The 22,733-nt window shown below is 34.3% G+C and overlaps 2 protein-coding genes across 4 annotated transcripts; one reads left to right on the forward strand and one right to left on the reverse strand.

Annotated features, from left to right (window-relative positions):
- The first annotated feature begins 6,126 nt into the window (after window positions 1-6,126).
- Window positions 6,127-9,797, forward strand: LOC131654196 (phospholipase D alpha 4-like). Its single transcript, XM_058924620.1, has 4 exons — window positions 6,127-6,308; window positions 6,985-7,542; window positions 7,648-8,842; window positions 8,958-9,797. The coding sequence occupies exons 1-4, from the start codon at window positions 6,234-6,236 to the stop codon at window positions 9,392-9,394; spliced, it is 2,265 nt and encodes a 754-aa protein (XP_058780603.1). The 5' UTR covers window positions 6,127-6,233; the 3' UTR covers window positions 9,395-9,797.
- A 468-nt stretch (window positions 9,798-10,265) lies between these two features.
- LOC131654198 (protein FLX-like 3) lies at window positions 10,266-17,873 on the reverse strand. Of its 3 annotated transcripts, none has more exons than XR_009299257.1 (6): window positions 17,735-17,873; window positions 16,909-17,454; window positions 16,683-16,828; window positions 14,953-15,032; window positions 14,699-14,867; window positions 10,266-10,930 (listed from the first exon to the last, which is right to left on the reverse strand). XR_009299257.1 is itself a non-coding variant. In XM_058924621.1 (5 exons), the coding sequence occupies exons 2-5, from the start codon at window positions 17,442-17,444 to the stop codon at window positions 14,784-14,786; spliced, it is 846 nt and encodes a 281-aa protein (XP_058780604.1). In that variant the 5' UTR covers window positions 17,445-17,454; window positions 17,735-17,873; the 3' UTR covers window positions 10,961-14,783. The 3 variants fall into 3 exon arrangements, 1 of the variants encoding a protein (XP_058780604.1); XR_009299256.1 differs by having other exon boundaries at window positions 14,679-14,867; XM_058924621.1 differs by lacking the exon at window positions 10,266-10,930 and having other exon boundaries at window positions 10,961-14,867.
- Between the last annotated feature and the right edge of the window lie 4,860 nt (window positions 17,874-22,733).

A 22,733-nucleotide genomic window follows, 5' to 3' on the forward strand; every position in this document is an offset into this window, starting at 1 on the left:
TTGTATTCATCTCATAATCATTCTAACTTATATATATATATATATATATATATATATATATATATATATATATATATATATATATATATATATATATATATATATATATATATATATTTAAAAATTTTAGTTTCAAATAATAAACGAGTTTCTGTTAAAAAAAGAAATTTTAAAAATATTAAATTTATTTTTGATAAAAATAATAATTGATTAATGTCATGTGACCTCGTACTCTTTTAGAAGTGTAATATAAGTTGGTTTGAGTTTGAACCAATTGAATGATGAAATGACAAAATGAGAAGCATCACATATACGAAGTATCTATCTAATGAAACGTGTGGATGTACACACGTTGCAAATGGACTTTTGATGACACAGTCAAATAATTGAGTATCGTGTCAATTTATCAACTTGTTGGTGCATTTTATATTTGTTGAAAATGATACATACTCCATGGCTTAAGATAAGAAAATGGTAGGAAACGTACGCATTGCTTAATTGGAAACTTTCCAGCCGTGACTTTTTGTTATCCATTTCTATTGTAGTAGTGTGTAGGGTACAAAGTTATTTTATTGGATGAAAATTTTCCCACTCCTAGTTTTCTCTTAATCTCCTTTAAAATTAATATGTTTTTTTTTAATTTTAGAATTTGAAAGATATTTTAAAGTGTTTGGCTTTTAGAATCTCAACATCTTACGAACTCATTAAACAAAGATGGAACATAAAGACTTTATTAAATCAAATCAAATTTAACAATATAATACATTAACAACAACAATACATAATCATAAATTAAAAACATCAATTAAATACAAATAAGAGACACCTAATTATTTTACCGAATTCAACCATATATGTTTCGATTTCATCAAGTGTCCTAGGATGTATCTTCTTTGAACAAATAATTCTATTGGTTTAAAAAAAAAGGTTAAATTACTCCCAAGGTCCTTGAAGTTATTTAATTGTAACAGTTTGGTCCTTCACGTTTTTTTGTAACAACTTGTTCCTTTTGGGTGATATCTGCCTCATTTTTCTCTCATTTTAATCATTTAAAAATGTTTATTGTTGTGTTTTTGGGAGCACTTCATCATTTTTACATCCCTCAAAACAATTGCATACATAATTAGCACATTTTCTCGGTTAAAAAAGGATAATGGTGCACACATTTGATAACATAAAGGACCTAGTTGTAGCGAAAATAACACGAAGGACCAAATTGTTACAGTTAAATAACTTAAAGGTCCTTGGTAGTAATTTAACCTAAAAAAAAATACTGACAAAATATCGAAAACAAGATTTTCACATTATCGTCATGTTAAAGTTCTATGTTGGTCAATTGAACACATCCATATTAGTCGAATGACAAACGACAATACTCAATTACGATCACCTTTCTTGTGTCACAGAGATTGAGATAACAATTCAATTAATCTTTTAAATTAGAAAGGGTAACACTGACATTGATCCGAAGAAAATGAGGAGAAATTCCTTTGCTGTAATAAATTGCATCTAGGTTAGAGTTCATTTTGACTAACTATGGATAAAATATTATTATTTTATATTTTGAACTACAATGAACAAACACGACAATCTATACAAGTTTATACACATTGCACACAAAAATTGTCGTTACAATTTTGATAAGATTCAAATTCTATAATTTAAACTTATAATTGAGGTGTTTTACACATGTTCAGAACTATGATCGTAATGTGTAAAATATCTTTACATTTTGTGTTTGAATTATAGAATATGAACTCATGTGTGACAATAAAATGCATATTTTGTATATATTTAAACCTTTAATTTACTGAGACTTCAACAATAACCATAACAGATCACATGAAGTAATATTATAACCAAAAATACGTAATATAACATAATTATCGCAGAAATACATAATATCAAACAATTTTAAATAAAATACATAATATAAAAATGCATTCTAATGTGTCACACACCAACTACTTGTTGGGGTAGTCTGGGGAGCGCTGGAAGTGACAATGAGTCAAACGTTCATAGTTCCAAGAGACCTTGACGCCACTTATCCACCCAAAACTTTAAGGCATTAAGGGTATGACTCACCTTTCTTTTAAACACAATATTTTTCCATTCATATTCGATGTGAGACTTTATCACTCACACTTGAATCCCTACAATCTTTTCCACAAATGTGAGTCACCCACATCACTAGCTTTGATCCATACTAAGATCCACTTCCGCTCCTCCACTGAGTCAATCATGGCTCTGATACCACTTGTTGAGAAAAACAAATCATAGAGAAAAAAAGAAACACGGCAGCAACACAAGATATTAACGTGGAAACTCTAAAACCAGGAAAAAACTACGATCATTGTCAAATGACAATCAGAGAATAACAATATATAAAAATTGTTATAACATATAGACAACTCTCAACTACCTTTAACCCCTAATACACCCACACACTCCAAAACAAATATTTAACTACATCTCACAACGCTCTAATACAAGAGTATAAGAGAACGAAGAAAATCAAATACAATTTTAAAGTATTTTTTACTGGTACATCTTATAATAAATAATTTGAATCTTCTATACAATTTTGAATTTTTTTCTTCACAAAACTAAGCAGAACTTCAAAGAAGTTGAATCTTCTTTTATTTATAATTTTTCTTAACCAATGTCAAGTAGTCTAAAATGGAAAGTATTGTTTAAGTGAAAATATTATTTAACTTGGATCCATGGAAGGGACAAGAAGTGTGTAGATAAAATCACAAGGAACGTTATAGCGACGGCAAGCTAACAAAGCCACTCTAGAGTCTTAGGTCCAGGCCAGCACAGCCACGTCTCTTTGGCCAAATAAACTTACTTTTCCATCTTCAATTTCATATACAGAAATGCTACATATACACTATATACTACATATAAACCGTAGCTTTATACTTTAAAGTCTACTTTTTCTTTTTTTTATTATATTTACTTGGGGTTTGTGCCACAGTTGAAATAAAATTGAATACATACGGTGTAACTGATACGGTGTTGTAATTGTGGTGTAAATATAGCACATCTCTTTCATATATAGCATTGATACGGTTTGGTTTTTTTTATTATATTTAATAATTTTTTTTCTTCATTTTTTCATTGAAATAGATACAAATTGAGACATGCTATGTGCACACCGGTTTTTCTACACCGTATGATATTCATATAATTACTCAGTGCTGCACAAAAATCAAAGCATACAAAAAATTATTAAAAAAACAAAATGTATGTCTAATAGTATTTTTATATGATGTTAGTGTATCTTTTAGTGATACAAATTTTAGCTGTATTTTAGTTGGTGTAGGTTGCGGTGTAAATATTTTAGTGTACACATAGCACCACTCTTACTCCAAAACTAAACGCAGCACTTTGAACTGCATAGCTATGATAGATTATTTAAATATAAATTTTCAATCACACTACGTAACAAACTGCACCCAAGCACAAAGATAATATCGATCCTATTGTCGAAATGCTTGTGCAAATTGAACATGAGAATGAGAATCGATTAATACCAAAGGTTTATCTCGATGAGAAGCATATTATCATGGTGAAGCTATGATGAAGTATTAAAAATAAGTAATTTTTATATGGATTGGTGCAATAAAATGAAAATGATTTACCAAACATTACAATTTTAATTCAAAATAATTTGTAGGATGATTTTTTTTTCTGGTGATGTATTTGTAGGATGATTTTGGAATAACTAAAAAACCATTACTAACTATAGATATGTGCGGTGCACGAAAGTTAGTTAATTTTAATGGCTAATAAATATAAAATTACAATATCATATATTGTTTCGTTAAGGAATAAAAATGTATAATGAAGTGGTGAGATAAGATTTTAGATCAATGGAACAAATTCTTGATGCGATGCAGAGGTAGCTGACTTGTAAGGTTAGTATTTTAATACCCAAGTCGGTGAGAGAATAAGAAGAGTAATGTGAAAGTGAGAATAGATTTAAATGCTTAAAATGACATGTTTTACCCTTATATATTAAGAGTGGTTGAAATTGTTCTCGACTGATGTGGTGTGATATGCAGACGGTTGATGGGAGGTCACTAGCATTGAAAACATATGCATTAAGTATCTTTCACGTAACTCACGTCATTACGCAAGGAAGTCTCGACATGTGTCCCTAGTTCTGATAATAATGATTTTCTCTCTATTCTAGGGTACTCAAGTGTTTGGAATAGTTCGTGATGAAATCTCAACTGTTGGTAGTGTGGTTTGCGCTTCCCAATGTAATGGATCACACGACTCATCCTTGAGATATACGAGGAGTTCTAGAACTACTAGTTTCTCTTTCTTCTTCGTTTGCAAAATTTTTTAACTCTTTTTTTCTCCTTCTTGCAGTTTCTTCTCTTGCGGACTTTATTTTTGCATTGGTCTTCATTTCTAACTTGTAGGTGCCCTTTCTTACACCACGTGAGCCTTCAAACTTAATTCTTTAAGGTAATCTGCGTGTCTCACCCTTTTCTATTTTACTCTTTTCATTAAGGTTTCAGGAGAAAAGATGGTTACATGATCTCAGGTTTGTCTATTTTGCATTTTGATGAATCTCATTGGCATAGATATATTTTGATGTGGATGACATAGTTACCTTTTCTTTGAGAAAATACTTGTATTTTTTTTTTTATGTGTTGGCATAACCCTTACAATGGAAGACCTCAAACCTGTAATTCGGAAGGCAACGTGGGATAACTCGTCGATGTGGGTGGACCAAGAGACGTTGAATATCGCATCCTTCTTTGTTGCTGAGGACGATTTAGATCATGCCTTTGTGGAGGTGAGACCATCAGAAGATTAGGGGGTGATTCCCCATGAGAATACAATAGGAACACAACGGGTGTGTCGTTCCTCTTAACAAATGTTTAATCTCCTTGAGAGGTTTTTATCTTTTCTTTAACGATTTTGAGGTTAGTGTGCTTAATTATTTATTAATCACCCCTTCGCAAATGCATCTAATAAGTTATGCTTACATCAAAGTTTTCTAGTATTGATGTGAGTATAAGAAAGTGTATCAACCACATCGCTCTTCTTACATCTCTTTAAAGCTCAATATAACTCTGTTGACTCGGGCAGGGGTTATGGTATGATATCTCTCAGACAGTGTGCTAAGATGTTTGAGGTCTACTCGAAAAGACTGAAGCATTTCAAAGATCGATACTACTTTGTTACCTCCCTCAACGAGGCGGCTCATGCTAATATACTACTCCGACCTTATTTATAAGCAAAGACTCTTTTTTCAGGTTCATTGAGTAATGAATGTATCTGGTCTACTATCCAGTCCAAATACATTCATTATTCAATGAACCTAAAAAAGGAATCTTTGCTTATAAATAAGGCCGGAGGGAATATCATAGAGTCAGAGTCGCCTTATCAATGTTCGAGCAGATTCTCCAAGTTCTGACATCAAAGTCATTTCCTAAAGAGGCGGTTGCTATCCTTCTTCGAGGATTTGGTTTATGTCGACAATGTTATTCCCTCTGATGCAACATCTGGAAAACAAAAGAAACATTACAAAGAGACACCATTACTGATAGGTGTCGGGTGATTTTATGGTCATATGCAGAGGAGATTCAGGATTGTATATCGTTGACTACCACCCATTATTCAGCCTATTTATTTTTCAAATTTTAATATATCAATATTATTAAAATATTTAACTAATTTAAATATTCTTTGTTTTCTGTTTTTCCCGTTTCTTTTCTTTTTCCAATTTGTTTTTCTATATTTTCCCATTTAGTGTTCCACAATGTCAGATTACCTCCATGAAATGAATCTTTTAAATTAAAAAAATTGAGTGCAAAGTGTTCAATTTTTTTCCTAGCTGAATTTTTTAGCATTTTTCTAAGCAGAGGTGGCACGGCAAAAAGTGATTAAGAAACTCGTGCTTGAAGCAAAAACGTGTAAATAGGATAGCCGTGAAGGGTTGAACTGTGTGACTTAACAGTTAACATCAATAACTGAATAACTCCACAAGTTTTCCCAAACATTTCTATTGCATTTTAAGATTCCCTTTGCTTCTACATTTCAAACACCAACCTTAAAACCATTATATATACTCATATATTATCATCACATGTAATATTAGTGACATATAATTAAGGATCCTCCACAACAAAGGTCAAACAAAGTTGTTCATTTTTTTCTCTCTCTGTCTCTCATCTCATTCTTGTGTGGAATATTTGAAGGATATTGCAATGGACCTCGTCCATGGAACAATTGAAGCTACCATCTTCAATGCAACTCCTTACTCTCCTTCATTTCCTTTCAATGTGAGTTCTAATAAACTATAGAATTCAATATATTATGAGCTCTATAGTATTGACAAATTTGATCCTAAATTTTTATTCCTGTGTAGTCATGCATGTGACTGTTTTATTCTATTTTTTATCCTAATGAGTGGTGAGGGACTAAAAAGTAAAAACATACCATTTTATTAATAGGTTAGAACTAAAAATTAACATTTTTATAGGCAAATATATCTGTAAATTATACTAGTTTCTATCATTTGAATTATTAAATTATCTATTATTTTATAATTATTCTTTCGGTGTTTCTTAATATCAGTATTTTTTCCGTGTCTTTTATTTAACTAATTGAATTATTGGATTAGTATTTTTTTCGGTGTTTCTTAGTTCACCAACCGAAATGTCAATTAGTATTTTTTTTCGGTGTCTCTCACCCTATCAACTGAATTGTCAGATTAGTATTTAGATGTTTTTTAGCTGATCAACCGAACTGTTTGATTAATATTCTTTGGGTGTCTCTTAACTCATCAATCAGACTGTCTGATTAGTATTATTTCGGTGTATCTTAGCTTACCAATCGAATTGTCTGATTAGTATTTTTTTGGTGCGTGTCGGCCCATCAATCGAAGAGTCAAATTAGTATTTAAACAAAATTTTATTGTAAACTCATAAGGTATGTATCAATTTTCTCTTTTTACAGTGTATATGCATAAATGGAAAGCCTGCTTATGTGACAATCAAGATAGACAACAAGAAAGTTGCCAAAACAACACAAGAAAGTGAACGGATTTGGAACCAAACATTTCAGATTCATTGTGCTCATCTATCTGATTCAACCATCACCATTACACTGAAAACATCATGTTCCATATTAGGAAAACACCACATCAAGGCACAACAGTTGAAGGAAGAGAGTTTGATTGATGGATTCTTCCCTCTCCTCATGGAAAATGGTAAACCAAATCAAGAACTAAAATTAAGGTTTATATTATGGTTCAAGCCAGCAAATTTGGAACCAAGTTGGTCAAAGCTACTAAATAGTGAAGAGTTTCAAGGGCTAAGGGATGCTGCATTCCCACAAAGATCTAACTGTCATGTTAAGCTCTATCATGATGCTCATCATTCACCTACTTTTCAACCTCCTTTAGATATTTGTGGAGTTCCAAGATTGCTTTGGGAAGATGTTTATAAAGCTATTGAGGGTGCAAAGTATTTAGTTTATATTGCAGGCTGGTCTTTCAATCCAAAGATGGTTTTGGTACATATATAATCTCATTGTATACTCTACTATTAGAACGGTTTTGTTCGGCTCGGTTTTGCTTCCTTCTCCGAACCATTAATGGTCCTTGTGTTCTTTTTGCAGGTTAGGGATCCTAAAACAGAAATCCCACATGCTAGAGAAATAAAGTTAGGTGACTTGTTGAAGAAGAAAGCGGAAGAAGGTGTTTCTGTAAGGATTATGATTTGGGATGATGAGACATCATTGCCACTTATCAAGAACAAAGGTGTGATGAACACACATGATGAGGATGCATTTTCTTACTTTAAACACACAAAAGTAATATGCAGAAAGTGTCCTAGATTACACCATAAATTCCCAACAATCTTTGCTCATCATCAGAAAACCGTAACCGTGGATACAAAGGCTCCTAACTCTGTCAATGACAGGGAAATTATGAGTTTCTTGGGAGGGTTAGATTTGTGCGACGGTCGATATGATACCGAGAAACATTCGTTGTTTCAAACACTTACTAAGGAATCACATTACCATGATTTCTACCAAACAAGCATTGTTGGAGCAAGCCTCAAGAAAGGAGGTCCAAGAGAGCCTTGGCATGATGCTCATGCTTGTGTTACCGGCGAGTCAGCTTGGGATGTTTTAACCAATTTTGAACAAAGATGGGCAAAACAATGTGATTCATCACTTCTAGTCCCTGCAAACACCTTACAAAATCTTGTTCCTGTTTCCTCAACCAGCACTTCCATCGAGAGGAACTGGAAAGTTCAAGTATATCGGTCAATCGACCATGTCTCGGCTAGCCAACTGTTTCGAAAACTAACAGTTGAGACTAGCATCCATGAAGCTTATGTCGAAGCAATTAGGCGTGCCGACAGGTTTGTGTACATTGAAAACCAATATTTCATTGGAGGGTGTCATTTGTGGCAGAAAGATAGAAACAGTGGCTGCAGAAATTTGATACCTATTGAGATTGCACTCAAGGTAGTCAACAAGATTAAAGCAAGAGAAAGATTTGCAGTGTATATAGTCATACCGATGTGGCCAGAAGGAGGACCTGAGAGTGAACCAGTTCAAGATATACTGCATTGGACAAGAGAAACAATGGCAATGATGTATAAGTTGATTGGAGAAGCAATTACAGAAAGTGGTGAGCCAGGACATCCAAGAGACTACTTGAATTTCTTTTGCCTTGCAAATAGGGAAAAGAAGGAAAATGAAGAATATATTCCTCCACATTCTCCTCATCCTGAAACTGAATATTGGAATGCACAGAAAAATAGAAGATTCATGGTTTATGTACACTCCAAGCTCATGATAGGTAGGGTTACATATAAATATATGTCGGCTTAATTGTAGTTTTAATTCTCCTATTTCTTACAGAATTGGTCTTAATTTTAAAATCTAATGGTGTTTTTTGTTGTTTTTGTCACCAGTGGATGACCTATATATATTAATAGGATCAGCAAATGTGAACCAAAGATCAATGGACGGGCAAAGAGACACGGAGATTGCAATTGGAGGTTATCAAACTCAGGAAGGAGTTGATGACCACATGACCAAAGGCGATATTCATGCATACAGAATGTCGATGTGGTATGAGCATACAGGGAGAGCTGAGGACTTGTTTTTGAAGCCAGAAAGTTTAGAATGTGTGCAGAGAATGTGTTCAATAGGAGATAAAATGTGGAAAATCTATAGTAGTGAAGAAATTATGGACATGGAAGGTGTGCATCTAGTAACTTACCCTATGACAGTAACAAAAGATGGATCTGTGGAGGACTTAACTAATGGGGGGGAACATTTTCCTGATACAAAATCTCTAGTGAAAGGGAGAAGATCAAAGTTATTACCCTCTGTCATTACTACTTAGCCATGGAAACTATGGCATTGGACCATACACAATTACTAACAATTCTTTTATAAGTGCTGTCATTGACCATTCTTTTATGAGCACAATCCAAGATGCGTATATACAGAGTCTGTTGTCTTGTGTAAGTAAAAAATATTTCAGTATTATTTATAATCAAGCTGAAAGGATAGGAGTCCTACGAATTTGATAGCCACAGCAAAGTTTTAACTGAAAAGAATGTTCCCACTTCCTTATGAATGTAACAGAGTTTGACTTAATGTATACACAAGAATTCAATAAAACTATTTTTTGTTTTTTTTTAATATTAATGGAATTTGAGTTTCTTGAATACAATGTGTAATTTGATGAAGAAACTCGTCTATGTAATAGGCCAAACAAACATGCAGACAACTCGGATCCTTCAAAAGATGGCCCATTAGGAAAAATCAAATAACCCATTAGGAAATGCCCCTATTAATAGCAACCCAAGTAAAATCAACTAAAGACCAAAAAAAGGGGGGAAAGAAATATGTAGAGGAAGCAAATCTAAACCATCAGCATAAAAACCCAGAAGCATGCTAGTACATCTAAAACTGTCTGAGAAACTCTTCTTATCAACTAAAGAGTTACAACCCAAGCCAAAAAAATATGGATATTCCAACAAAGAAGTAACAACCCAAGGCAACAAATATGGTTATCCCAAGTCCTGTGTAGCCTACTTGTACTAGGAAAAAAGTTAATATATTTTACTGAGGCATCCTTTCTTTCACAAACACAAGAAATAAACAAACAAAGCAAGGATTCATAATCCCATTCGAGGTCCCATTTGGGTGTTTGGAAGAGAAGGAAAGAAACCTAAATTTTCTACAAGTGTTTTTTTAGAGAACGTACCTGATTAATATATTTTTAATTTTATTATAGAGATATGAAATGATTTGAAGAAATAGTAGTAAAAATTATCCTCTAATATACTTTTGAATTCCCTCATGTTAAGGGAATTTTGTATTATGAAGCTAATTCAAGAGGGACTATTCTTCCTTCATTTTTCCTAAACAACCTAATCGTATAGAAACCGAAAGAAACACATGGCATTCTGGGAAGGGCAATCCTGCATAAAAGATAGGCAATCCTGCTATCAATGAAACCGAAAGAAACACAATACCCAGTGTGTTTTGTATAGATCAGAGAACTGTAGCTGGATTCTTTACTCATGGCATTCTGGGAAGGGCAATCCTGCATAAAAGATAGGCTACTGACTTGGCTCTCCGAAACATAGTTGTAAACCTTTCATTTCCAATCTCACAACTAAACGTTCAAAACACAAGAAAGGCAGGCTAATGGGTTATATCGATCCAGCACAGCCAGATAAAATGCATCCTACCACCACCAGCGACCTACCTGCCTTCAGCCCACAGTAAGCTTCATCTGAATTTTCATTTTGAAATAATAAATAGCCTCCTGCTATTCTGCAAAATCTTATTCGTCTTATCGTCAAAAGATGTTTGTGGTGATTTATCCTTACTTTTTCAGTCCCAAACAAGATTTCCAGCTTTTCATCTGCAATAATGAAAATACAAAACTAGTTAGAAATAAATAATAAGTAACTTGAATATGCAGATAAAGTTCAGCAGGAAATATATCCATGAGTTAACCATAAAAGACAAATGAAAGAACATAAATCTTAATGCTAAATTATATACTGATATCAGTATCAAAACAAAATAAAATGACTACTTATAGCAAGTGAACAAATCTCCTTCAAAAGAGGAGTACTAGATAAGCAGGATGCCGGACTGCCAGCATACACCAGCTTGATAAAGTCCATTAGCAACCTCAAAACTTTACGGGATTGATTGCCTAAGTACTACTAGCTAAAAGGAAAGAAACCCGGTATTTTTTTTTACCTAGCCTGATAGGGGGTTTCTTTATAGGTACTCAAGACCTTTACCTGGAAGGGGGTTTCTTTATAGGTACCCAAGACCTTTACCTTTCTAGGGAAACTGGTGGTTCATCTTTTCCACTCTAATCTCATAATCAAGTTTGTCCAAGAGACTGCTTGTTCCAAGCCACAAAATGCATGCTCAAATTGGCAGTAACAACTAATAACGAGATCATAGCCTAAATATATTAGCCCCTAGCTTTTAATGCTCTTCAACAAGGTAGTTTCTACAATTCCAAATTCTGCAATATGCGAATCCTCGTAGAAAAAGTAGCAATAGCAGCAGTATACTTAACCCAATACTGGATACAGCTTTAATTCAACTTATAAGATGCAAGCATTTAACTTTAGCTGCAAATGCATCCAAGTTAACTGAGTTGTCCAGCAATTTAGAGCAAATTAACAATATTGGAAGATTTGATTCCTGGCCTGATTTGTTACATATACAAATCAAGCTAACTTTCCTTTGCTCGTATTACAAGCCCAGTAAGAACTGAGACCTATAAAAACAACATGAAAGTGAAGTTATTCCACCCTACAACTTCGGACAGCTCCAAATATCATCAAATCATTTTAGCCTATAGAAGATCGCAACAACAACAATGTTCTACTACTACCATTACTTATGATGAATTAAGATTTTAAAATCCTGACTATTATGCTGAAATTTCTGGTACACTAGTAACTAAATCTAAAGATAATCTAATTCTAACATTGTATCCTAATTTAGGTGTGCAACAATTAAGTTTTGTATTAGGCAGCATACTAAACCTTACATGACTGTAATCAGCAGGGTAAATAGCAAGTTCTACATGGTTAAATCATTGACACTGATAAAGAGAGCAAAATACTTGCCTATGAGCTTCAGATCAACAGCTGGTCTTCAAACATTCCGCAGCCTCCAGCCTACTCCTTAGATAATCCACAGTGATACCAGCAACATAGGAGTATCTTGCAAATCATCAACGAGCTTGACCAGAGAGATTTTGGCACCTCAATCAATATAGAGAACTGTGGTTATCGTACGAGAAACAACACTACCAGACAGGTACTTCTCTCCTTCAAGGTTAAAATGGGTACAAACAAAACTTATAGTGTCAGGCAGATTTGTTGGATGACCTTTCAGCCATGAGGACATTGACCAATAATAATTCAACACCTCAACCAACATAAAGAATAAGAAACTTAATGGTGGCATGATAAACAATACCACCAGACAGTTGTTTCTTTACTTCTCTCTTTCAAGCTTTAAAAGGGTACAAAATCATAACATCCCGCCTTAAATCCTATTGTTTGCAGGAGTAATAGAAGACCTATAGCACTTCCATCTAGCTGGGGAAAATATAACACTTTCATGAAAGAATCTTTTCATGTACAGTAATAATTTGTAACTGACTTCTATCTCAGTATTGCCATTACAGACTAGAGCATCCAGAGTCTAACTAAACAACTTCAAGTTTTTTAGAGAAAGAAGAGCAAAATACTTCTAAAGTCATATTTCCCCATTCACCGTAGTCATAGTTGCGGTTTCCCCCCAATCAATAAGCATAACAAAATGCCAGATTATCACAATTCGAAATCACAACTCCCTAAACAGTCGCAACTTACAATGCACCATCAGTAACGCCACTTCAATACAATGGCAACACACTGACACCAGCCACCCTCCACGCCAGCAAAGAGCAGTAGTTACCACCAAACTTTCGCAGAGAAGATATGGACGATCTTGCATCATAGAGGAGCTTAACCACAACTCAACAACTATAAAAAACGAGAAACTGTGTGCTATGAAACCAATATGACCAGAGTCCAGAAAGTTGTTCCTTTATTTCTCTAATTGAAGCTTAAAAAGGGTCCTCATACCCCCCAACCCCCTAAATCCAATTGTTAGGCAGATGGGTAGGATAACTCTCAAGTCTCAGACAGCTAATCTATCTTCAGATTGACCAATTTCTGGTTCATTTCAAGTAAATTGTTTGGAAGAGCAGTATAAAACCTATAGCAATGCCATCTCATTGGGACAGATATAAAATTCCCATCTCATGTTTGCTACTGACTTCAATCTCAGTATCGCAAATACCGATTACAGCATCCGGAGTCTAACCAAACAATTTTAAGCTTTTAAGAGCAAAACTAAACAGAGTGGATCAAAATCAATCTGAAGTTTTATCACTCCATCCACATTTGACATAGTTGTGGTTTTCCCCAATCAACAAATGTCATAGAATGCCAGAGTATGAATTGGTAAATACAAGCCTCCGCATTGTTATAACTTACAATGTAAATATGCCATCAATAACACAACTTCAAACAAAGGTAGCCCATTATAACCAGCCCCCCTCCATACCAGCAAACAGAAGTAGTTACCATCCAAAATAAGGAGCAAAGAATGCTTGAATAATCCCAATCTTAAACGACTTCTGCAGGTATGTACGTTGCTCCAAATGTGGGTGCAGACAATTCCATTACAAGCATCTTTTCTGGCATATCAAACAACATAAAATCCACTCGTCATTGAGAGCTTGCAACCTCATGCTCATGATATGAGTATTGGCATCCTATATTTCCATACAACCCAGAAATCATTAGCTACACAAGTTACTCACAAATTTATATTCCTAATCATGTGTGCAGGCAGCTTCCTTCACCAATTGCACAACTAATCTGAATATTGCCAAGGGAAGCAGGCCACCAGATATCACCAGCATTCATGGGCAATTTTTATCCACTCGTACAAACAAATGTAAACTACAATCTAACATTCTATCCTACAAGATATACAGTCTAATCTCAAGAGAAATGAAACTTCTTATTCCACTCACTGTAGTAAATACAAAAGCCCAACATGATTAATTATTCATTTAATTCTTCCACATGCGGTGACTCCTCCAACAGTAATAAGTATCCACTGCATAAGACTAATTCCAAAATCACACTCAATCACATAAAACGCAGTGCACAACACCCCTCATTTAACAACACGTGAAGAAATGAAAATTCTGTGTTGAGTCTTCTAATATTGCCAAACCCGTTACATACTGAACTTCAGCTCACATGACTCAACACATGGGGGTTACAAAACCTCAAGGTTGCAACGCTGAGATCCAGTCCATGAACAACAGAAAACATGCTTTAACCCAGAAAAAAATAACAACAATAACCAGACAAAAAGCACACCAATAGCAATATTAAATATGAAATATTATCAATGGAAGATAGATAAATTGAAGAACTCCAACACACTAAGTTTTAAACTTAAAGATACCGCAACAATGTTTTCTCCAAGTTAAAAATGGTAAAGCAGGAGTAAAACCTAAATATGCCAGTTTAGAATTAATAATATACTTAGAACCGCAAATAAGAGACCATTAACATGGTATGCATACACAGAAGGACATCAATCCGCTACTCCGCTAACATAGCCAAAGGGATGGCAGGCCTTTCTTCATCACCAACATCAATCACTTGCATTCAACGACGATTTGTGCGAGGCTTCTCATGTGCTTTCCTTGAAGCAGTACCCACTCCATAAAGGGGACCTTTCTCTGCAGCAGACTAAATAGAACCAGAAGCAAAGTAAATAAAACCTTGGATAATTTAACTCTAGGTCTAAAATTATTATGTTGAGGAAGGTACTTACCATGTGAACACCATATCCATCTGCATATGGAGGTGGGAAACCCCCCTCGGGGCTACCAAAATTTGTTCCGTAAGGCCCACCTTCAGGAATGAAAAAAACATGAAAAAAGGGGATAACATAACAAGAATAATATTTAGCAAATTGGAATTATATAAATAATGATTTTAGTCTTCAGTCACTGAAGCACGGATAATCCAAGCCGGATGATGTGTGTAACATACAATGTTTAAAAACTCGAGAGTTTATGCAGAATCAGTAGAGGATTGAAAAATCGTAACTCGGAGATCGTAGCACGGATCGTAAGATCCTATTATTGATTGAAAAAATATATTTATCAGTGTATAATTATATACACATCCCAAAAATCATCATGTATAAAGAATGAAATTTTAAAAAATTTGCAGTAGTTTAACCAACAGGAAGAGGAAGAATTAATGGAGTAATAAGTAGTCACAGATATCCAGGCTAACATTATGCTGTATTTTAAAAAGGAGTGAATGTGAATTAGTGTCTCAATAAACTCCTCATTAATATTAATAAATATTGATTATGGGTTTTAAGTGAACCCGACCCAGATCCAGTCAATTTTAAAAAATTAGGGTTTTTTATCAAAAAGCCCCAAGAAAAGTGCCACCTAGAGTTTTTTCCAAAACGAGTTTGCTGCATGACTCGTTTGAGTTTACCGAGTTAGACACATCCGACCCCACCTGAATCGCAGCACGGCAGTGGGAGTTTGAGACGTTGACTCGTCCGATTCTACAAGTCAATTCGCGAGTTTGCATACACTGGTAACACATGAGTATCTAACCAACACTAATAATAGGATGTTGCAGTATCCACATTTTTTACATATGCCTACAAATATACCCTGTGGGATGCCACCACCCTCAATACTGCCAGTCAAAAAATTGAAATATGTGGATACAAGTCATGTTATCACTAATACCTCCCTTGAGGAATACTATAACTTTGCCCTTCTCAAAATCATCACATAGACAAGTTAGAGAAAGCGTGGGAATTGAGGGGATTAAAAATAGGAAAAGCTTAGAGTATCTTTTTTAATGTATTAGAAAATAGATGTAAGATTTTTGAGTAATACAATATGTATTGCCTTACTTGTATCTGTACATATGTATCTTACATTCTAAAGAAACAACAGTTTTTGTGCATTACGTCTATGCGATTACTGACAACCACAACCATATTTCAGACAATTATGAAGGACTTTCAAATATTAAAAGAAAAGTCTTTCTTACTGTTTTCCGTCTCTTTTTAATAATTAACTTACTCCGATTATTCATGTCAATTTCATTAGATCAGACCATTACAATTATATTTACAAGTCACAACTTGTATTACTAATAAATACACATTGAGTTAGGCTTTGTTTGGATTGATGGAACCGGGTGGAGCGGAGCAGAATGGGATGGAATAAAATGATATTCCATTGTTTGGATAAGTTAAAAACGGATGGAGTGGAGCGGAATGGAGTGGTATGGATTCCATTCCATTCCATCACTTACCACCATTTTTCTTCCCCTCCGATTTGGGCGGAATGAACAACTTACTTTGTTCCGTCCTGAAATTTCCAAACAATGGAATGGTATCTTCGTTCCGCTCCACTCCACTCCGCTCCATTCCGTTCCGTTGATTTTATGATATCCAAACATAGCCTTAGCGATAGAAGAAGAATAAATTCTGTAAAGGAAAATATAACAAACAAGTCATACCAGCTCCCCAACGTCTTCCATCCATGCTAGCAAGCTCAGCACGAAGCTTCTCAACTTCTCGGGCCATGGAAACCATGTTTTTTTCCATTGACTGCCTCTGCTCCATGAACTCCATGTTTGCCTTCTTTTCATAATCCACCATTGTTCTAGAAAACAAAAATGAAATTATGATCAGTTTAAGAAAACAACAAAAGGAGGCTAAAAGATAGAAACCAAATCCACAAACCTAGCACGCATCAGTTCTTGGTGCAAGCCATCAATCTCAGCCCGCATCGAAGGAATTTGCTGATTATCACTCTGTAACCTAGCAACATCTTTCGTGAGCGACTGAACCTTCCCAGAAAGATCTTGCTTGATACTACTAAGCTTCTGAACTTCAGCTCGTAGTTGTATAACCTCATTCTTCAATGGCTCATTCGCCCTAAGGTCAGACTCCAACTTCATGTTTTTATCAACAAGATCCCTCGAATGCATCTCATGCTCAGCACGAATGTCACCAATCGCAAGATTCATGTGATGGAGCTCTTCCTTCGCAGCTGCAAGATCTCGCTGCAAAGCCATCCGCTCGTCAATCAGCCTCCTGTTATCTGCTATTATCCTCCTCATTTCAGCATGCTGCACTTCAAGCTCTTCCTCTAACAATGCAGGATGAGGAGGAAGATGCGGCCGTTGCATAGCTGGGCCGCGAGCGTAAGGACTTTCCTGTGGATACCCTCTTCGAGGATTCATTGGCTCTCTGTGAACACGGTGTCTTGATCCCATTTCAAGTTAACTGAAAAAGGAAAACACAGACACAATCACAAGCTATATAACACAAACACTGAACACATGTTGATATTCTGAAAAACCTAGAATTTAGGCAATGAAACATGCTATATAACAACACAACATGTGAAAACCCAAGAAAAATAAAAAAATACATGTGAATTGAAAATTTCTATAAGAAACTAAAATCATAGAGAGAGAGAGAGAGATAATAGGGTAAATATATGGTATAGAGGTAAACCTAATTGGCAATTGATGAATTGAAGAGATTGAAGAAAAGAACGAACCTTGTGAGAATTTAGAAGGAAGAAGAGAGAGAGGATATTGGAGTCGCGTAAGATGGAGCGAGAAACCCAGGTTAGATACGAGAATAAGCCCTCGGAAAATTTGTGGATTTTTGACTTATACGGCGTCGTTGCATAACATTCGAGTCCAAATTATAAAATAATATATTTAATATAATATATATCGTATAACATATTAAAAATAATATTAAAAAATGAAAATGATGTTAAAACAAATGAAATAATAAAAAAAATAAAAAAATTAGTGTATGATATCATTATAATAAAAAATAAATAAGTATTAAAATATACACAATTGATTTAGATTGGTTTTAAAAAATTAATTTAAAATTTAATTTGGATCGAACGATTTTTACAAAATGACATTTAAATATATTCAATTATATTTGATTTTTTGCGGTATTTGATTGTTTTGATTCGGTTTGCAGTTTTTATTTGAATTTGTTTGCAATTTTTATTTGGATTTGAATGCACATGTTATGAATAAATTATAGGGGTTTCTCATTGCACTCTTAAAAGTTCTCTCTCACCTAGGTGAAAAATCGAATGTACCATTTTGTTCCCATTTGGAGTTTGAAATTTGAACTCATTGCAATACAACAAACCACTTCATCATAAATGCATTAAATGCAAGTCAAAATATGTTCGAAGATTGAACTCTGGGTTATGCCTTCAAACATTGGAATCTAGACACACATATTTAAGTTATGCGACCAGCCTTTCCTTCTTCATTCTCGTACATTTACAATCAGTTCTAGAAACATAAACAAACCTCTCAAAAATCCAGATTCTTTGTTCTTTTAATTATTCTACTCATGGTCATTAAAATTAAACACCTTCATCAATTTCTACTCTTTTTCATTCAATACAAGCACATTCATCTCTCAAATTTGTTAAATTTCTCATTTTTTCTTTTTCTAAGTTTGATGCATGCAATGCAATTCCTTAATAAATTATAGTTAAGTTACATTTGATTACATCTAATATTAATGTAATACATTTTTTCCCACTTGGATTTGGTTTGAATTTGAGGCGTTTGAGGGTTAGGGTTCAAGCTTGAATGATTTTTGTTCTAATGTGATGAACTCAAAATTCAATATCCAAACCATGTATACGGAAGAAAATTTTGGATTGCTAATGTATATAGTTTTTCATTTTGTTAATTAATTCCTTAAATGTACAAATAACAAAACCATATATATAGTTTGTCGTTTTATTTATCATTTTGTTTATTAATTATTTAAGTGTATCCTAATTAAGATTATGACGTATTTTGTCCTGTGTGATTATAGAAAAATTATTGACGAACAACAAAGGTTCAGGCATGGTCAGTTGTCTAAACATGCATAATTGTGGAAGGAGAAAGCTAAATCATCCTGGGTAGTTCGAGAATCATCTCGTGCTGCTAAGGGGTCGTCTTCCTATGGTTATGCATCATCGGCTCATGACTAAGGGTGAAAAGAAGGACAGGTCATGTCAAACTTTAGAAGGTCTGAGTTTGGCCTACGATAAATTTGTTAGGCTTGATCCTGGCCAATGGTATATTGTTGAATTTTTTGTCTGGTCATGCCTTTTTAGAAGTATGACCTAGATTTAAAGTCTGTTTAAAAGTTTGTTTCACATAAAGACTTTCGAATAGTTCATTTTACCTATTTTTAAATAGACTACATGACCTTTTATATATCATTTGGCCTATTTACTAATATATTTGTAGGTTAGCCTATCAAGCTTCATATGCATTTTTAATAACTTAAGTATAAAGTTTTTTTGTCAAGTAGCCTAGTGGCTGGAATTCACCTTTTAAAGGTAAATAAGTGGAATATTGTGGGTTTGAATTCGTACCCCTGCATCTGATGATCTTACACAGCTACCAACTAAGTTGGCTTAACGACAAAAATATGGCTTATTTAATTTGAAATGCTTTTTAAAAAATCTAAGCCTAGTCTTTTATAAAATAGGTAAGGTCAGGCTTAAATAGGTTAGACTAAATGCCCATGTAGGGCGATCTGACCTATTCTCATCCCTACTCATGACGATGCACCTACTACTCCCGTTCATGCTTCTAATGTTGTCGTACCTGGTGGTTTTCCGACTACACAGAATAGTTATCATGTGTGTGCATAATTATCCCACACAGGGGGAATTCAGCAACTAATTCATACAGATTTTCCCTTGCTCTTGATCACATTGTACAAGGGGCATTGTCAAATACGACTTTTGCAGGTGATATGTTTAGTACTATAAATGGTTAGTTATTGGGTCTTGTTATGTGTACCCGCATCTACCAAAGCGAGTATTGTGGTAGTTCAGGTATCTATAGGGTATACCTATGGACCCTACATTTGTTGCTTCTGCCACTATCCTCTATAGAGATGTTGTTGATATATTTGCAGAGTACCAAGAGCATCTGTTACTATAGGACATTTGTAATGTGCGGCTCCTTGTCCATGGAGTAGGTATTGTTACATCCAATTGTTTTATAGAGTTTCTCATCCTTATACTACACTAGTTCCAATAGAAGATCTCCCTAAGTCAGCTCATCAAGAGACACTAGAGATTTCCAACCCACCGTGATAATATATATGTCTCCATTCATAACTACCCTTTTATTTCTCAAAGCATCGTCAGATTTCGTTACCTTTTTCTGCACATAACTTCTTGGATATTGCGGTCTTTTAAACTACTCATCACAAAGCTCCTTGTTGTGCCAAAACTACATATTATGGCATCCCTTTATCCAAAATCTACTCCACTCACTGCTCTAGTCAAGATTTAACATGATTTACTCATAAAGCTCCATTGTAAAAAAAATCAACCATAAATTTCACAAGAACTTTGTTTATCCAAAGTTGCCTAGCTTTTTGAAAATATGTAAGCACTTGCAACATAGATTTTCACACACTACCACACAGCTTATATTTTGTCCCACCATTCCTTTCGAGCTCTTTTGAAGATTGGCTAAAAGTCTATCGTGCCCTAGCAGCCACACAAAACTTTTGATACGATCTTGAATTCCCAACTTCCTAACTTTCCTTCAAACATCTATTGTGTTTGTTTCCTCTGCATTAACCAACCGACCATACATCTCTTTTATATATGAAATGCTAATTCATGTCCTTGTAATGGCAAATCCATCTTTCCCATATCCGGTTTATGAGGGAGTTGAGCTTTAATTTTCTACAATAGAGACTTTGGCGTCCACTGCTGCAGAAATTGTCAATTTCATTCTCCATCTTGGCAACGAAATCCTTCAGTATTGCATGTTCTATCTCTAGAGGAATCTCCAGGTTCATCTCTTTAATGATCAACCTCGATTCTACCCAAAAATTAGACCAAGGATCGATGTTTGAACCATCTCTGATACTCCAACACTCATGCTCTAACACTTAAGGCATTAACTTGAACATGTCTTTCCATAGCTTGGAGTTTCTCCCATGTTGAGTGCAATCACTCCGATAGGACATTTAATAGTTGTTTTTCAAAATTGTACCCCAGAGGTCCTCTTTCACCACTAAGCAAATTTCACACCAACTTCATTAAACAAGCTTTATCCATTTCATTAAGCTTCCTTAATCTAGGCATCTTTCATCTTTATGTTTTGTAATTGTTTCCCACTTGACAACATGATAATTCCTTTTCTCTATTGTATCCTCCTAAATAAAGTTTCTTTGAAGTATATGGATATCCTCAATCCAAGCTTTAGGAAGAGTGTTTGTCATCATAAGATAAATCGAGATTACCTCAAAAACAATCTTTGTCAATGTAATGCGCCCTGCAAAAGAAATTTGGTTAGTTTTCGAGCTTGCCAATTTTGTTGTTAGTTGTTCTAAAATATTGATAATAATTTCTTCTTAGTGATTTTCCGCTCAAAGGCACTCCAGAATATTTTCCTAACAAATGAGTTTCTCAAAAGTTGGAGATTTGCATGATCCTCGTCTTTAAACTTCTCGCAACGTTTTTCGAAAAACAACACGCATGTCTTCTCTTTATCAACTTCCTGTCCAGACTTTTCACTAAATTTTTGCAGAATACCCATAAAACGTCTCATCTGACTTTCCTTGTTTTTTCCAATTAAGATTAAGTCGTCTAATAAACATCAATTGTGATATCCACGGTCCCAACTTCCCCATTTTGTCAGCTCTCCATTTTTTCTTATTGACTGTTTATAAAATAAGATGAGAAAGTTTCTCCATGCACAACACGAATAAATAAGGGGATAGCATATTCCTTTGCCTAATACCATGATAAGGTCTAAAGAAGTCACACTTGACTCCATTCTACTTAACACCCGTCTCTACAATTGTAATTGGACTTCTCGAAGTACCCGCTAAATAAACTACAGACTGAGTTGGTAAGCTTTGGATAAGTCAACTTTAATCACAAAATAATCCTTTTTGCTTTTCATATTTTGTATAATGTGTAACACTTCCTTGCCAATGATGATATTCTCATGAATATTTCTTTTTGAAACAAATCATGTCTAAAGGAGAAACCATTTTTGAAATACATGCTTTTAATCTATTAACCACCACTTTGCTCACCACCTTGTAAATGACATTACACAACGGAATTGAGATACAGTTTGTAATCTATTAACCACCAATTTGCTCACCACCTTGTAAATGACATTACACAACGGAATTGAGATACAGTTTTGAGTTTGGGGATGCTTAACTTTCGATTTTTTCATCAGTTATTTCATTCCCTGCCCTCTAATTTGTAGGTGTCTCCATTTGGTGTTATCTAGTCAATGTAATGAATAAAAAAAATTGTAGATGTGAACCAAACACATTGAAAATAATACTTTAGTACTATAATATTGTATGTTAAATTCTATTTTATATTTGTATTTTTTTTATTGGAATACTTCACATTTAAATATTATGCTAATTTGATAATTGATAATTTTGTTTCATGTCTTAACAAGTATGATAGAGAAGAAGAATATATCTTATATGTATTTGTTTATGCCCTTTTTGAT

Source organism: Vicia villosa, linkage group LG2, assembly GCF_029867415.1.
Source record: "Vicia villosa cultivar HV-30 ecotype Madison, WI linkage group LG2, Vvil1.0, whole genome shotgun sequence".
Taxonomy (NCBI): Eukaryota; Viridiplantae; Streptophyta; class Magnoliopsida; order Fabales; family Fabaceae; genus Vicia; species Vicia villosa.